This window comes from Cebidichthys violaceus, unplaced genomic scaffold, assembly GCF_023349555.1.
Source record: "Cebidichthys violaceus isolate CVI_PGR_0920_01 unplaced genomic scaffold, fCebVio1.0.p SCAF_3, whole genome shotgun sequence".
Taxonomy (NCBI): domain Eukaryota; kingdom Metazoa; phylum Chordata; class Actinopteri; order Perciformes; family Stichaeidae; genus Cebidichthys; species Cebidichthys violaceus.
In genome coordinates, this window is record NW_027176483.1 from 1,890,766 (window position 1) to 1,909,825 (window position 19,060).

The 19,060-nt window shown below is 42.5% G+C and overlaps 1 protein-coding gene across 1 annotated transcript in view; it reads right to left on the reverse strand.

Moving 5' to 3' along the window:
• Positions 1-19,060, reverse strand: part of cadps2 (Ca++-dependent secretion activator 2) — a 135,532-nt gene that overhangs the window by 3,435 nt on the left and 113,037 nt on the right. The window contains 1 exon segment of the mRNA XM_068724123.1: positions 10,617-10,724. Coding sequence (XP_068580224.1) covers positions 10,617-10,724 — 108 coding nt within the window.

Consider the following 19,060-nt stretch of genomic DNA (forward strand, 5'->3'; position numbering starts at 1 on the left):
TCACTCCTCCACTTTCCAAATATGGGCTCTTCCGCTCATGGGTCACAAAAAAAACCAACCAAGCTGGCGAAAGCTAAAATCCCAAATCGCGAAAGCCGAAATGCTGAACTCTTCAGAACGAGAGCCAAACCCAGAAAATAAATACATTTGTAGCAATGAATCCAGATTGAGCACTGAGGCTGAGTGAACGGAGAGAAAAATCCAAAGTCAAAACCTTGATTCATTTTAACACGCCTAAACGGTTAAAGCGTTACGCATTGGAGCATTAAAAGGGATAAAACATGGCCTTCTGAGTCAGTCATACATGTAAATGGTCTGCATAACAGATCTTTCCCGTGTGGAGGAGGCGACCTCAGACCACCAGGGCACATTCTTTACAGGAAACAGCTGAAAGAGGCTTCATTCATCCTCCTGAAAGCATCCTCGAGCCGCTTACGAAGTCAGAAAAACCCGAGAGCAAGCCACGCCGAGGAGCATCTTTAAACTCCACGCTGGGTTTGTTCCTCAAAAAGAACATGAATAAAAACACAACAACATTATGTAAATGGCTGCTCTCTGAACAAGGACAGTTTATGGTTGTCATTTCTGCGCGTTCTCCTTCAGGCGAGTTCAGGAGATCGCCGTCTGCTTGCCGTCAGCTTCTGAACAAACCCCCCCCCCCCCCGAAAAAAACCCGCCTCGGTTCAGTCACGCCGACGACACACAACAACACACAAGGCCAAACGATGCGCGGCATCAAAACGGCAAAGCTCAAAGTGGTTGAAACGTTTACTTATTTAAAAAGGCAGGCAATTTAATGCAAAAAAACTCCTGAATGCCGCCGAGTTCAGAGAAGAGTTCACGGCTCTGCTTCAACCTTCAAAAAAGAAGAAGAAGAAAAAAAAATGTGTCGTCTTTCATCACGACGCTCTTCCCTTCACACCTTCCGCCACCAGGCTATAACTGCGGGGAAATCAAACGCACCTTTTCTCACCTGAAGAGCAATCCTCACTTACGGCGCGCTGCTGGTGAAAATGCACACAAAAAGGGGGGGGGGGGCGGCTTTATTGAGTTACCAGTCAAACAAGAATGCTCAGGGAAATTGCTCTGACACAGTAATGACCCGTAATATTCAGATCTGCTTCAAGAGCCGCCGGCAGACTTAATTTCACGCTGACAAGAACTGTAATTACCTTCCAATTTAAGAGAGAAAAAAAAACAGTCCAAAGGTTATTTCATGCACTTGACAAAAGCCAAAACACGTCCGTGATCATTCGGGGGTCGCGCAAATATTTGATTCCATCTATTGTGGGAGCGGCCGCTGACCTCCTTCACACTGCCTCCTTAATGTAAGTTAAGTAATGAAGCGGTTTTCATTCAGCGCCTCGACTAAATGCAAGAAGATTTACGTTGACTTTCAAAAAAGGGAGGATTCAGGTTTAACTACAGTTCCTGATCTTATTTCTTTTCCGTCCCAAAAGAATAAACACAGAAAGTTTGCTCTTTGAAAAGACATAAGAAGTTCAGAAATACGGCGTTCAACATTTTATGCTTCCGCCCGCTGTTGTTTTCTTAGAAACAGAAACAGGCAGATTCATAGAATATATAACTTCCCACTCGTAGCTGTATTTTCAACGTGTTCACTTTCGGTTGTTGAATATAATAATGCGTTGTGTGTACTTTTACGTGTTCCAAAACTTTGTCCTTGAAGATTTTTAAAATCAAAATCAAAAAACACAAAGGGCTTTCTCTTTTAGAGTGAAAAGTAATTTTCAAGCGGTTTCATATTAGTCGTCATATTGAACGAAGGGAAATAAGGTCACAGAGAGTTCAAACGTTGACAAAAGTCTGTAGCAGGGAGTCTTAGCTTCGGATTGAATTAGGAAAAAGTAAAGAGACAGAAACTTTCACGTTAGTGTGACGCGTTCTTTAATGCACTCTTAGTGATAATGGCCAAGGATGTGGACAGTGAATTTAGTCTCTTTTCACTTTATTCTTTGCCATTTTGCAACTTCCGTTTTAGAGTGCTTATCAGCTTTAGCATCCTTTACTTGCCAAAACAAAAACAAAAAATGTTTTTAAGCTTTAAGTGACTGAATGAATTAGTGAGTTTTAATGTTATTCAGGCAAGAAAGTAACCATTTAGTTTCCCAAAATGAGATAAGTTTATACAAATAACGCCTATTTGGAAAGTTACGGCTATATTTTTGGGGCCGTTTGGCAAACCAACAGCACACATGGAGAGTGTTTTTGTAATTATTCTCACTGCAAGAAGAATAGACACGTTTCAACATGGGGTAATAAAAATGAATACAAAACTAAATCAAGACCCACCGATTTGGAGAAAGATAACAATCTAGCTAGCTAGCCAGCTATAGCTATGTAGCGCTATCTAGCTACTTTTCTGGCTAGCCAGCTATAGCTATGTAGCACTATCTAGCTGCTATCTAGTTAGCTACTCTCTGGCTAGCCAGCTATAGCTATGTAGCGCTATCTAGCTGCTATCTAGCTAGCTACTTTCTGGGTAGGCAGCTATAGCTATGTAGCGCTATCTAGCTAGCTAGCTATAGCTATGTAGCGCTATCTAGCTGGTATCTAGCTACAGTCTTTGTGGGCTGCGTCCAAAACTACATATGAATTGTTTGCAGTTATTTGTCTGTGTACACTGTATTGTGCTGTACAGTGTTGAACTATAGTGTTTGCTGTTGAATTGTACTGATAGTATTAGGGCCACTATATTGTAATAACCTGCCCGGGGGACTACAGACGGAAAATTAGCTCTCTCCCTAACTCATTTACATTGAGGTGGAAACTGAAATGTTGATTAATGTGCACTGTCCCTGGTGAATAAATAAATAAAAACAAATAAAATAAAAGACGCCACAGGTGAGCGCTGCACTCGGCTGAGCCGTTTCGTTTTTGCATTATTAGTTTTTTTTGCAGTTGGCGTTGTTTGTCCTCCTGCAGCTAACGCTAGCTAGCAATATTCGCAGCAACCGGGGAGAGAGAGAGAGAGAGAGAGAGAGAGAGAGTGTGTGTGTGTGTGTGTGTGTGTGTTTGACACTGTGCTCTTCCTCTTCCTTCTCGTCTCTTTACGTTGGTGAAGTGGAGACAAAAATCTTCGAGATGGGCTTGAACTGTTTCCCCCCTTCAACGTTAAACAACAGCGCAGACACATCTTGAATTCAGTTAGTGACACTCACAGCAAATTAACATCCTCAAAATTGGCTTCGTGTTCAGATTTCACACACCTTATATAAAAAGACCAGACGAATCCACACACGCAATTTTACTCTTGTGTAAAATAATGTGACTATTATTAATTAAATTTAATGTTTTTCTGCAGTTTTGTTTTTTCTTTGTTTACATTTTTAATGCATTATGTGAAGCACGTTGAATTACCGTTGAAATGTCGTGTTTAAATAGACTTCCCTCATGTGTGACATGTTTTATTCTTTTGTTTTATTCTCCTCTGTGTGTTTCAATATTGTCCTTTTTCTCTCATCCTCCCTTCCTCCTTCATCATGTCCTCCTCCTCCTCATCTCTCTCTTCACACTAAATATTTATGCGCTGGAATTTGAGTTGCATGCTAATCAGCTCGCTGACAATCGCTTTGCGCTCTTGAGTTAACAGATGCTCGAGGATGTGGAAATTACTGGATGATATTTTGCTGCTCCTGAGATGATTTCTTCTCATTTCCTTCCTCGTCCTCCTCCTCCTCCTCCTCCTCCTCCCTCTCTCCGCCCGCTCAATGAAACGTTGATTTGAGTCTCTGGGAGGCGAGTTCTCCTCAGAGCGGCTAATCAGCTGCCTGACGGTCGCCTCGCCAGCCGCGTTAACAGTCGTGGAAATTGAGTACGAAGACGCTCCTTAATTGAGCTGATTAGAGGACGAGAGTGAAAACAGATGGAGGGAATATGTGGGGGGAGGAGGAGGGGGTCTGCACGGCATTGTGGGTCTGCATTAGTCCTGTCAGAAACAATTTCTACGTGATGAACGGAGGCTGGTTCCCCCTGATTGTGTCACAGTAATGATGTCATTTAAACATTTGACACATTCCGTCTTTGGCACCAAATAAAAAAAAATTGTTGAGATCAAAAGTGATTATTTACTAAGTCCTAAAAAGTGCTAGAATTGATGTCTAAAATATTGTTTTCTCATATTATAAATAGCTGTGACATGAGATTATTTGAGTTTTTATCAGGCGTCAAGACGCTGACTTTCATTTCTAGAAAATATGAATACAAATTATACTCTGTATTAAAACTAAAAATCACATTTTTTTGCTCGGGGAACAAAAGGTTTTGTGTTTGATCTCCAAAACTAAAGTGTCTTTTTCTGGATTCTTTTGCAACAAATAATAATTTTTTATTTTTGTCGTCTCGACTCAAACAAAAAAAAAAAAGTCTAAAATGTTTTTATTATCACGTAGATACATGACATTTAACCTCTCTGTATTTAACCATCCTCAGCAGTTAGGAGGCTGCTGTGAAGAGCTTCAAAGTGTCGTTCAGGGACACTTCGGCAGAACGATTAAACGGGGATTGAACCGTCAACCGTGTGACTAAAGAGCAACCCGCTGTACCCACTGAGACACAGCTGGCCTGACACCATTTAAAAAAAAGCTAAAATGTCCTGAATGTAAACAAAACGGCATGAAGAAAAAAACTCAAACATTTCATCTTAAAAAAAAAGAAAAGAAGATGAAATGACTTCTTGTTAAGAGATGCACATTTATTGCTGCATAACGCTGATCTGGCCTCTAATGTGAAGAGGATGCTCTGTGTGTGTGTGTGTGTGCGTGTGTGTGTGCGTGCGTGCGTGCGTGCGTGCGTGCGTGCGTGCGTGCGTGTGTGTGTGAGGGCATGCATTACACTCCTCATCCACACAAAGGCGTTCCCTGGTGAGCACTTGTACACAAATAGACGAACAGGCACATGAGAGCATGCACACGCTGAAGAGGAAAAAAAGCAAACGTGTTTACGGCTGCGTGTCGACGCCACACACTCCAACCGCCTCTTCTTCTTCTTCTTTATATACGTCCGTGTTGACAAGCCCTGACACGAGTTTGACTTCGACTCGCCCAGACGCACGTAAACAAGACAACATACCCATAATGCACCTGGCGGGAGGCCTGGTGCCGCCGTATGAACACAAGGTTTACTTTCTTTGTTCCACACAAACCGGGCTGAGTGGAGACACTCGGAGGCCCCCACCGTCACCTCCTCCTCTTCCTCGGTGCATGACTGGGCTCTTCTGAGCTCCATTAGGCGCACACACACACACACACACACACACACACACACACACACACACACACACACACACACACACACACACACACACACACACACACACACACTCAGGTCTCAGCCACAATACCCTGAACCCTCAGAGGAGGCGGCGGGTGGCAGAAATCCATCGCTGGTCTCCGTGCTGCTAATGTGTGCGAGGGTCTGAGCTGCCATGTCCGCCGCATTGACTCGGGGCGGCGAGCTGAGGCGTGTTTGGCAACTCTGCACTAAACTATATTCTTATAAATCTGAATCCTGGAGGGGGGGGGGTCGGTGCAGAAAACGGACAGCGTGGGATGGAAGGGGGGGCGGACACGCGGACAGATAGGTGGACGGTGCGGCAGCGACTCCTCCCGCGGAGCGAGCAGACGGCTCTCGGTGTTTCACTAAGTGATAAACGGGTCAACAGAAGCAGTCGGTGTTTGCAGCCTCAGAGCGAAGTGCTGCTGCTACGAAACCCGGAGAAATCAAACATCACACCGACAGCACCGACGCCTCGCTGTGAAGGATTGTGTGCTTCCATTCAAGCGTTTACTGTCCACGGTATAAAAAAATAGAATAAGGTACGATGCAATGAGAGCTTAGTGACAACTGTTTTTTTTATGCACATTTCCAATACGAGCCTAGACAAAATTGGAGCGGAAACGACGGGAATTTGACAAAAAAGTTGAACACGTTCCATGATTTACTGAGGTGGAAAAGTTGCTGTGTGGAAGAAAGAAGTGCAACGAAAACAGGATAAATAATCCTGTAACGTGAGCGGAGCTCTTTCAATCCCATCCCGTCACGTTCAGACTGAGCTCAACAATCAGGAGCAGGAACATTCTATTCCAACGGGGATTATCGTTATTATGGTGGACAGAAAAAGAAGTGTCTTCAACTCGTTCTCAGGTCCAACTCCTTTTGGTCAGTAGGGACGGGTAGACGTTTAGTTATATAGAAATAAATTCTGATCCTGTTCTAAATCTATTCATTTAAATTGTTATTTTTATATATATATATATATATATATATATATATATATATATATATATATATATATATATATATATATATATATATATATATATTACTAAGCAATTATTTAGAAACAGAACCAATAAGAGCATCAATGTCAATTTCCGCCGTTTTTTCTATTTTCACAGGAAACAACTTGGTTCGGTTTAGGAAAATGTCACGGTTTGTTTTAAAATACTTGCGTTAGTTTGTTAAATAGGCTTTTATTACGTATGCGACGAGTCTTTAAATGAGTCAACGTTGGGGACTCCTGGATGAAACTCGTGACCAGACTGGAGGTAGTGCTACGGGAACGACGCTAATCCAGTCAAATCAGAGGAAGAACGGCGCCCGCGGAACGCATCATGAACTTATTTTACCGATTTCAAATTCTGCAGGCGGCTTTGGCCAATAAAATCATCTCAAGTAGTGAGAGGAGACTCATATCAGTGTTTTGGATATGAGGGAAGACAGAGCTTTGATAAGTAGGAGATGGAGGGAAGACGGCGACCGCTGGGAGACGCGGTGAAGACAGAGAGGACGTGACAGAGGTGGAGGAGGAACAGTGAAAACTGACCAAAGTAAAACAGACGGAGGTGAAGAGATGCTCAGCATCTTAGAGATCTGGAGATGTACTTACCCTAAAAAAAAATATGTGAGAACAATCAGACGGGGAGAAGGAGCAGAAAGCTGGGAATGGATAACAGCTTGTGTTTGAGTGAACGATAACAGGAAGAAACACTGATGTGGAAACCACACGTCTGTGTTTCTGTAGCATGTGAGCGCGTAACAACAGATCACCGTTGAGACATCCAGAGACTCGCTGTGTTTACCTGAGCGAGGAGAAACGCTCCCTCTCAGCGTGGCTTTTGTCCGACGGGGCCGTGAACGCAGCTCCCGGGTTGAAACCACTCGGAGAATCAATTGTGGACCCGTGATTATGTCTTTACGTCCCGACGGCCGGCAGACGGGAGGGAAAGTCATGGCCATGACCGCTCCCATTGACCTCGCTCCACTTTATCATAGAGGCAGCGTTCTACATATTTCACTTCATTTCACACGGGTCACGTCTCTATAAACATTCAAAAAGCATCTTTAATTCTTGTTATTATATCATATTTTAAGTCAAGAAAAAATGAAGGTTATTTGTTTATATTGTCTGCAATTTCTTTTTTTATTTCTTTTTTAAATTAAAGGTTCACTGTTTTTATTTTTTAATGCAGGTTACTGATGTGTATGAGGGCGTAACGTACTGCACTACCCTGCTGTTGTTTCTGCTTTGCTTTCCCAGTCTTATCTACAGTTATTGACATGTTGTATATTGATGCAAATTTCTGAATATTTTTGGATTTGGAAGTACAATTTGTGTACTTACATGACAAGGCACACGTTTGCCCTATGGGGCTTCATTTGAACGTAGGAAAAATGTAATATTTAAACTGTGAGGAACTACTTTAGTGCAAAATCCACTGTCTGTAAGCGCAACAGTGATTTGTGTTGTGGTTCTCTAAATTCACTCTCAGTCTACCGATTGCATGCCATGTAAACTAAAGATATTAATAATAATGGAGGGAACTGATTGGATTATCATCACACCAAAGTATCCTCAAGGAATATGTTGAAGTATTTTGGGTTCTACACTCTAGATGGCAAAATCACCCACAAACATCTTATCTTCTGCAATGGTTCGATGGGTTTTTCTCTCGATTCAGTTATTTCCAAACAAGTAAATCCTCTTTCCAACCACAATCAGTAAAGGATCTTTGTTCGGTTTCTTCCCTCCATGAGTGAATCTTCAACGAAAACATGGTTCGGCACGCCGCCATTTTGTTTTTGACTTCACTATTTAAATAAGGAGGGGCTGATTACTCAGGTGGATGCCAGACTCTCATTGGCAGAAAGTGGACCGTGTGACTGGGGGTGTGAAATTAACATTTATGTTGAGAGATAAAAAAAATAATAATAATGGCAGACCGCCACAAACGGCAGCCAACTGAAGGGTTTGTGTGACCCACTGTTTATCCTAATGAACCAACTACAGCTGCCGTTTGAAACGCGCTTCATTTTCTTCTACTGGCTTTCTGGAAATTATTTTAAAATTTGCGCTAAATATGGACGAAAACTTGACTAATGACAACCAGAGACCTATGACAGTTGTCTCATATCAGTAGACTATTGGGTTAGGGTTAGTATCAGTAGACTATTGGGTTAGAATCAGTAGACTATTGGATTAGGGTTAGAATCAGTAGACTATTGGGTTAGAATCAGTAGACTATTGGGTTAGTATCAGTAGACTATTGGGTTAGAATCAGTAGACTATTGGGTTAGGGTTAGAATCAGTAGACTATTGGGTTAGAATCAGTAGACTATTGGGTTAGTATCAGTAGACTATTGGGTTAGAATCAGTAGACTATTGGGTTAGGGTTAGAATCAGTAGACTATTGGGTTAGAATCAGTAGACTATTGGGTTAGGGTTAGAATCAGTAGACTATTGGGTTAGGGTTAGAATCAGTAGACTATTGGGTTAGAATCAGTAGACCTTTGGGTTAGAATCAGTAGACCTTTGGGTTAGAATCAGTAGACTATTGTCAGATGCTCTACAAACCATCAAAGTCTGCAGGCCACCTTCCTGTTTCATCTTTGAACTATACTTAATTTGTCTGTCTCTTAGACCCTATACCAACTAGGCTGCTGAAAGAGGTTTTACCGTTAGTTAGCACGTCTTTACTAGATATTATCAATCCGTCTTTACTAACAGGCCATGTACCACAAGCCCTTCAAAGTAGCTGTAATTAAACCTCTTCTTAAGAAACCTACTCTCGATCCAGAGGTGTTAGCTAACTATAGACCGATCTCTAACCTTCCCTTCCTCTCTAAGATCCTTGAGAAAGCAGTCGTGAATCACTTGTGTGACTTTCTACGTAACCATAGTTTATTTGAGGATTTTCAGTCAGGATTTATAAAGCATCATAGCACAGAGACAGCTCTGGTGAATTACTAATGACCTTCTAATTGCATCAGACAAAGGACTTGTCTCTGATCTTGTCTTGATAGATCCTAGTGCTGCGTTCGACACCATTGACCATCACATCCTATTACATTATTGATTGGCATTAAAGGAACCGCACTAAGCTGGTTTAAGTCCTATTTATCAGATCGATCTCAGTTTGTATATGTAAACGATGAAACCTCGATGAAGACCAACGTTAGTCATGGTGTTCCACAAGGTTCTGTCCTTGGACCACTCTTGTTCACCTTAAATATGCTTCCTTTAGGCAATATTATCAGAAAACACATGCAATATGATACTCAATATTATCTATCGATCAAACTAGATGAAACCAACCAGCTCACTAAACTTCAAGCATGTCTTAAGGACATAAAAACCTGGATGACCTGCAACTTCCTAATGTTAAACTCAGACAAAACTGAAGTTATTCTACTAGGAGAACACCTCCGACATCAATTATCTAATGATATAGTTTCACTAGACTGGCCTTGGCCTAGACTGCCGGGGGACTTCCTAGGATACAATGAGCTCCTCTTTCTTCTTCTCTCTCTCCTTCTGTATGAATTAATATCTCATTAAGGCAAATTACTAACTTTGCTTCTTCCCCAGAGTCTCGCCTCGAAGGTTTCCATGGATCGTGGTTATATCTGGAACCTGGTCTTGCCTCCTGCCGTGGTCCTGTCTGACACCCACTGCTACTATCATTATTATTAGTAGTCACACTGCTTGCAATTGCAGATACCATTACTGCTTTTATTATCATGATTATTCTACTATATCCACTTCTGCTGTTATTAGTAGTCGTAATTTTTCCATCATTATTCTGCTTACTACTTGTATCAATAATTTCATTGAATGTGTTTTTACTCTGTTATCACACTTCTGTCCATCCTGATAGAGGGATCCCTCCTCCTCATTCTAAGGTCTCTTCCTCTTTCCTCCCTGTTAAAGGGGTTTTTTGGGGAGTTTTTCCTGGTCTGATGCGAGGGTCCCGGCACAGAGGATGACGCACGTGTACAGATTGTAAAGCCCTCTGAGGAAATTTGTGATTTGGGGCTATACAAAATGAACTGAATTGAATTGAATTAACTTTGTGTACATGCAGTTTTCGTGTGCAACAAGGGATTATTAGTGACATTACAGGTGTGCTCACTTTTTGATTGACCTCCAAATAAAGTAATCCATCTGGATCAACTGTTTGCTTCCAATTGTCTGACCTCTTTTTAGTGACGCCAGCGTGTTCGCACATCTCCGAAATTATGGATAAAATCAACAAAAGTAAAACCCAAGTTGGGATAGACTGGAGTCGTCTTTAAGAACAAGGATCAGCACTCACATCAAACACCTTCTCGATGTACAGCTCGTCGTTGACGCGGTCTCGGAGGATGTCCTGGTTCTGCCGTATGAAGGTGATGTAGGTGTCGGCCAGATCCATCCCTGGTTTCTGCAGGAGAGAGGAAGACACACAGGCCTGAAGACGACCAGAAGAGGTGGAGGCCGGACATAAAGAACCAAGTCACACATGCACAACAAGCAGTCTGTGGAGCCTGATGCTGAATGTGTTAACATGGTGCACATCTCACTTCATCCATGCTGTTCGTGGGCTAGTATCACACTTACAGTGTGCAACAGTGAAGCTTAAAATGTTGTCATTCATTTACAGTGAGATGATACACACCCCCAAATAATAATGCAAACAGGACAAACACACAACAATGCACAGAAGGCATCACTCCCAGCTTCTTTAAGGGCTCGTTCACACCAGCCTCGTTTGGTCCGGCCCAACTGAACCCCGGAGCGTTAAAGCCCCCAATTAGTTTGGTTTGGTGTGAATGGCGGACTGGAACACTGGTGCTGACCAAACAACAGCTAACTGGTCCGTCTTCAACGAGGGATCTCTGGCAGCTGTCAAGTGAACTCTGGAGCGGTTTCCATTCAAACCGCTCACAGGATCGGACCATTTGTGTGTCATTTAATTGGTTTGCTTTTTCCTGTTTTGGTGACGGGTGGACTCGTAGCCGAGGAATTCTCCCCTGCACCATTCTGTGTGGGTTTTTTTTTACTTCCAATAGTAAACACTTAATACACATTTTAAAAAATCTCTCCATCTGTTGTGAATTTAATAATTATGTCTATACTGATGGATCAAGTTTAATCAAGAAGCTTCCGGGCTTCACCGTAGAGATATAGAGGACAGAGACAACATGATGGAGATCAGAGTCAACCTTGATTAAACAGATTCAGTGAAATGTTAAAAAACCACTGACGTCTTCATCTCTCGTTTCACTCCGTATCAGTTACTGTCACAGTTCACGTTTCGAGTCCATTTTGTACTTTATGTAAAAGGAAAGTCTCTTTGGGGACTCGTTGCCTAAATCATTCCCTTGATATGACAAATTACAATTAAAATGACTTTGTTCCCACACGGTTGCCTTGAAGTCAGAATTCGTCCCCTTAAAGGTGAGACATCTCTGTTCATGCATTTGTCAATTTTGAGATTTTGGGCTATTTTGTGTCTTCTTTCAGACTAGTAGAAAGAAGAAATCGAAAATACACATTTAGGTGTTTATGTTATTACTTTGTATATTTGCGTCTGCAGATTTCACCAAAAGTGTTCATTAGATAATGCTTAATTTATTCAAACATTTCAGAAGACTTGCAATACAAAAGCTAATGGTCTTAATGTGAGTGATGAAGTGGTGAAGTTTGATGGTGATATCTACTAGTTCATGTTGTGACCCTCTTCACCTGGAGACTCTTCTAAATGTCTGGACTTTAACTAAACGTCTCTTTAAAGGAGCTTTTCTATCAATGACTTTTTAAATGGTGCAAAAACCAGAAGTGCCCCAAACACTGATGTCACAACAAGAACTCTGAATTTAACACATTAAGTTAAATGTGCATATTTAGCACACAAGGAATAAGGCGAAGCAACGATTTATTAAAAGCATTTTCGTCACCGATGCACACCGGACTACATGTTCCGTTTGTGTGTCTGTTGAGAAGATGAAATACCGGAGTAACCTGCAGCTTTGGGAGCGGTGACACCGGAGGAGCCGTGAACTGCGGGTGGAAGCAGCTGTTGGTCGGGCTGGGAGAGGCCAGAGGCAGGAGAAAGTGGGTGAAGCCCCGTTCATTCACACTCCCTGTTGTCAGGGGACATTACAAGTGTAATGCTTATTGTAATTGCTTTGACATCTTTCACACCCGTTTTCTCTGAGCCGTGGGTGCGTCTTGGGGGGGAGGGTTTGTTGTTCGGCTGCAGCGCCGCTGAGCATGGCACGTCAGGTCCCCCGTGGAAAAACAAGGAAATGGAGCCCTCGGAGAAAACACACAAACCTTTTGGCTTCACTTAAAGGCAAAAAGGCAGGATGGAGACTTTGTCCATGAATTTGGGATTGTAACCCTTTTTGTTGTTATCAAGGACAACACTGAAGAAGACACAAACTGTCACGTGGTAATGTTTGTGGAAAGATAAACATTGACAACGTCACGCAAGGGCCTTGAGTTTTTTAGGTTTGTGGCGTGACATGCAAAAGAGGCAACTGCGGGAAAAAGCGGACCTGCCTCTCGACGCCGTTTCACCACGACACAAGAGGCCTCTGATGGAGATGACTGTGGACATTCTCCAGAACATTTTTGGCGGTGAGCTAGTTGGTATTGCAGACAGGGATCGCGTGATACTCCGGTCCTGTTGAGTGATGGCAAGTGTGTTAAAGCTGCATTCTCTCTAGTGTCCACCAGGGGGCGACTCCTCTGGTTGTATAGAAGTCTAGTCTAAAATGACTCTACTTCTCTCTTGATTTATTCCCTCAGTAAACATTGTAAACATAAGTTTATATATTATTAGTAATATTAAGTGGCATCTTAAACAAGTTACCTCACTCCTCTACAGTCCAAATATGGTCACGATTGGTTGCAAAAATCCAAGATGGCGACGGTCAAAACGCCGAACTAGAGGAATACAAAACATCAGTCCACAAACCAATGGGTGACGTCACGACGACTACGTCCACATATTATGGTCTATGATTTTACCTCAATAATGCAGCATTGTGTTTGAAGAGACAATGCAAGCAAAGTAGCAAAGTACTGTTAACCAGTATTTAGCCGGTGTTTTGGGCTCCCATTGATTGTTGTGACCGCGGCTTCATATTTTTTATCATCCACGTCTCTCAACAAACATTGAAACTGTTGCTCTTTTCCAGACTTTAATCACAAACCTTAAACCTCTGCAGGCAAAACAAGCTAGCAAGCATGTCAACTGTACCAAATAAACCAAACATGCATTATGTCAGCCAAGCTGTATGCGCTGCCATGTGACGTATCCTCATACAACGGTTCAATTTCATATGTGATGGAAAGTTCCTCCTCATTCTCTGTGTGCTTTCCTACAGAAGTCCAGCAACAGGTGCCAACTTTTGCTCGTTACATGCATTCAAACTTTTCAAAATAAACTTTCGTCTTCACAGGAAACTACTTAGTTAGGTTGAGGCAACAAAACTACTTAGTTAGGTTGAGACAACAAAACTACTTAGTAAGGTTGAGGCAACAAAACTACTTAGTAAGGTTGAGGCAACAAAACTACTTAGTAAGGCTTAGACAACAAAACTACTTAGTTAGGTTTAGACAACAAAACTACTTAGTTAGGTTTAGGCAACAAAACTACTTAGTTAGGTTGAGACAACAAAACTACTTAGTAAGGTTGAGGCAACAAAACTACTTAGTAAGGTTGAGGCAACAAAACTACTTAGTAAGGCTTAGACAACAAAACTACTTAGTTAGGTTTAGACAACAAAACTACTTAGTTAGGTTTAGGCAACAAAACTACTTAGTTAGGTTTAGGCAACAAAACTACTTAGTTAGGTTTAGGCAACAAAACTACTTAGTTAGGTTTAGACAACAAAACTACTTAGTTAGGTTTAGGCAATTAAACTACTTAGTTAGGTTGAGGCAACAAAACTACTTAGTTAGGTTTAGACAACAAAACTACTTAGTTAGGTTTAGGCAATTAAACTACTTAGTTAGGTTGAGGCAACAAAACTACTTAGTTAGGTTGAGGCAACAAAACTACTTAGTTAGGTTGAGGCAACAAAACTACTTAGTTAGGTTTAGGCAATTAAACTACTTAGTTAGGTTGAGGCAACAAAACTACTTAGTTAGGTTGAGGCAACAAAACTACTTAGTTAGGTTGAGGCAACAAAACTACTTAGTTGGGTTGAGACAACAAAACTACTTAGTTAGGTTGAGACAACAAAGCCACGATCGTTGTTCGGTTTAAAAGAACTACCAAAGTACACAGGTTACGTGACAATAAATCAACGTTGACTTCTCCTTTCACACGGGGGATGAACAGCGTCTCGTGGGTCAAACATCGCTGTTTGTTGGATCATTTCCCAGGATATTTGACTTTTTCTCTTATTTTCCATGTGTTTTCAATGACTGTTTCACAGTTTCTCCAGTCAACTGACCGGTGAATAGAATAATAACTATTTTGATAAATAGATTAATAAAAAATACCACATTCTGTTTCTGTGGTACCATGAAGCCTCTCCTGATAAATGAAAGTCAAATGTTATTTCAGAGGCCTCGAACAGCAAGTGACAGACTGAGATCAGTCAGAGCCGCTCAGCTGTAATTCAGACGGACCGCTCGACAAGAACACCTGCAGATACCAGGGGTTAAAGTGGGGTCACATGGCCGCGAGGGGATGTGTGTGTGTGTGTGTGTGTGTGTAGGAGAAGGAGGGGCGGTGTGAGTGTTATGTGCGACCACAGAGAGGAGGGGTCAGGCTTGTCAGAATCCCCATAATCCTCTGGAGCGAGCGGAGTGTTGTTGCAGATTCGGGGACGATCGTCGGATTGACGAACCAGAATCCTCGAAGAGACCGAAACCGGCGTGCGTCTCACCGGGTGTGTTGACGGTTCTCGTCGTGTCGTGTCCCCCGGATCCGTTCCAGACACTTCCAGGTCCAAGTCCTCGCTGACGCCAATACGTTTCAAAACTGGGTTTGAATGTCAGGACTTTCTTTCCAGTCTCTGAGTCTTACAGTTCTCGAGTCCTTTGGCCAAACCGTCCGATAAGCATCGTCCTTCACCACTTGTCTCGATATATCTTACAAAAAAAAAGTTGTTCCTCATTTTTCATGTGTTTTCCGGACTAAGGTCCAGCCACACGTGTCCATTTCCACTTGTTACATGCAGACAATCTTTTCAAAATAAACTTCACAGGAAACAAGTTGGCTAGGTTTAGGAAAAGATTGTGTTTTAGGGTTAATTTATATGACGCCTGTTGTTGAGGGTGCAAAATTCAGGAGTTGGAAACCACCATTCATGACCTCTGACCTCTTTGAATCCAAGCTACAGAAGTGGTGTAAGCACTGGAGGATATAAATCATACGTATTTAACCAGTTATGCATGTTGATTAATGTAAAAGCAACAACTAAGACGATACCAAGCTGGAACTCAAACGTTTAGATATTTAAAGACATCAAACGGAATATCGTTTGAAGTCGCGTTTGTTTACTTTTGGCTGCTCAGGGCTCAATATTTGACATCAGAACCAACAGTTCAGGACTTCTGACATGAAACCGAAAAGCAGGGAATCAAACTGTTCGTCCGGTAGCTCCAATAAAAATAACAAAAAAAAGGTTTTCTAAGTTTGTTGTGGAAGAACTTGACTGGAGTCTTGAACCTCAACCCCGTCCAACACTTCCAGACGAGTACAGGACCAAAACAGAGCGGGCAAAAAATACATGTGCACCAATGTGGAGAGGGTCAAAGCCAGAGAAAGATCTGTACTACGCCATTCAAGATATTGTGTGTGTGTGTGTGTGTGTGTGTGTGTGTGTGTGTGTGTGTGTGTGTGTGTGTGTCACTGGCAACATATTACTGCCCTTGTTGTCACTTGAGACATCAATCTTCGCCTCCTTCCATCCCCTCAAGGCTCAGTCTCAATCATTTACCTCTCTTTTCTCTCGCTCTGACGAGGTGACAAAGCAGCCTGACAGATCGGAGACGCCGGCACAGTTCCAGCCACCGAGATTAAGACTTTAACACGACAGGAAAGAAAGGAAGGAGAAAACACACACACACACACACACACACACACACACTACATACAAGCAGCTCAGCGCTCTTGTCACGCTCGGCCTGTTTTGTCTCCTCCACTTGTAGCCAAACACCAGTAATCCCTCTCTCCGCGCCGGGATAATGGCCGCCTGGTTGCTCGTCAACATTTGATAACAACAAAATTGAGAGTGTAAAATTAAGCGGCGTTTGGATACAGGTGGGGGGGGGGGGGGTGAAGTGGAGGGGGGGAGGGGCGTTGATAATGAGAAGTGAGTGAGAGAGGAGGAGGAGGAAGGCGGTGAAATGCCAGGTAATTACACAGCGCTGCCGGCCTCGCTTCCTGCCCTGGATTCATTTCTACCAGGTGCACTGTGTGTGTGTGTGTGTGTGTGTGTGTGTGTGTGTGTGTGTGTGTGTGTGCACAGAATCCCTCTATAATTCAAAATAACTTGTCACGGTGAGCGTCTGTCCATCAGCAGCCATGTTGCTTCTTTTGTCTGACCAACAATCCCCCCCCCAAAAAAAATCCCCTAAAATATTGAAATTTAGAATCAAACAACAAAGTAGGAAAAGCAGCAGATTGTCATATTTGAGAAACCCGAAACTTTTTGCGTACATTTTCAATCAATCATCCCCAAAAAAACAACAAAACGCTCAGTTGTTAAATATTTCTGTTAATCCATTAATTGATGAATCAATTTAAAATCTGACAAAACTATTCTGTAAACAGGATATCATTTATATATTCTTTAATCTCATGCTTTTAAAATCTTTTTTTTCAACGTAAAGATCCATGAAATTCATAATTTTGTTTATGCTTCATGTCGTTTTTCCACACGTGAACTATATCTAAAATGAGAGATATCTCCACATGCTTATATTATAAATATTATTATGTTAATATATTGTTTTGTGCCATGCGTCTGTAAATTACATTTTGTTCACGTTCAGTGAATCTTCATGGTGCAACAGCAAAAGAAGACAAATGCTCTTCCTCTGATCTTTGGGGAACTGATTTTAAATCTGACAGACATTACTTTCTTGGGGTCATTTCTGGACTTTGTGGATTTTACGCGGTCGACGCCCTGAACCGCCAGAACGCCCCCGACGAGAACGAGTTCACCTGTTTCTAGTTTGCTCTTTCTTCCCCTGCAGGGCTGTGTCGCGTTAAAGACGGCGAAGAGCCGTGCCATCGTGATCATCATCATCATCATCATCATCGTCATCATCGATGACGCCTCCCCCGATGTTTGTGTTCTGCTCTTCCAGCGCTGCATATGTTCGGTGCCAGCGTGTGAGGCTGTCAGTCGCCGGTGTCTTGGCGGCGTGAACACGTGCGAGTCGGTGTGATGAACACGCTCTGAAGGACAGAAATACCGCTTCACACTGGTCAAAGTCCTGGACGGGGGACACCTGTACGTCCACACAACATGAGACTTTAGATACACCGAATAACTAAAGTCAATCTCACTATAGAAACGAGAAGCTCTAAAAGCTGTTTCTACGGCGTCTCATTCTATCAGGGTGAGTGTAGAGTAAAACTAACTGGCTCTATTTCAGGCTATGGATAGAACAGTGAGAACCACATCCAACCAATCTGTTCATCCATCCATCTTTTCATTCATCTCTCTCTCTCACTCTTCCTCTCTTTTCATTAATCCATCCATCCATCCATCTTTTCATTAATTCCTACTTGCATCCATCTCTACATCCGTCCGTCCATCTCTACATCCGTCCGTCCATCTCTACATCCGTCCGTCCATCTCTACATCTGTCTGTCCATCCGTCCGTCCGTCCGTCCGTCCATCCATCCATCTACCAATCTTTTCATCCATCTCTCCGTCCATCCCTCTCCATTTTTTCATTAATCCATCCATACCTCCAGCTTTTCATTAATTCATCCATCTCTATCTTTTTATCCATCTTTCCCTTCCTCCATCTTTTAATTAATTCCTACTTCCCTCCATCCGTCCATCCATCTCTACGTCCATCCATCTTTTCATTAATTCCTTTCATCCTGTCATCCTTCCTGGTTCAGGGTGGGACCTCGGTCACTTTGGCCGACACTCGTGAGCTTCACAGACGCGTCAAACATGTTGAACGTAAATGTTAAAAATGGACTTTATGAGTGTCTGAACTTGTAGATTCTTCCAGGCAGGAATAAAGGAAATATGTAGTAATATTAATAGTGATTATTACAGGTAGAGCGTATATGAATGATGCTGTTTGCTATGCCCATCCTGTTATCTTTACCTCCTTTAGGAGGGTCCAGGTCTGTATTCAGGAGGTCTGTAACTCGATCCCTTTGTTTCTGTTTACAGTTTCTGTGAAGCTAAAGGTAAAGTTAAAGTAGACGTTGAGTTGTTTTTTTCTCACTAAAATATAGAGAAAGAAAGTCTTCAAAATGTAAATTCTCGAGGGGGGGAGGGGGCGGGGCTCTGAGGCTCGTCATCGCACCTGGAGAAGAGGCTTACCTGCGTCAGGTTCCCTCCACACAAAAGACCAAAAAGGCCAAGGTAGCGGTTACATTATAATTTCAGGGGAGCAGGAAGTCTGGACGGAAACCAGAGAGCATGATGGGATATGTGGGACGTGGGATTAAGGAGGTCGGGTGAGACTGTTGTTGCTGCTCTTTATCTCAGCTGATCAGTGACTCAGTGTGGGACGTTCTCACGTCTGCGCCTCAAATACAAAACACACAACACAGAA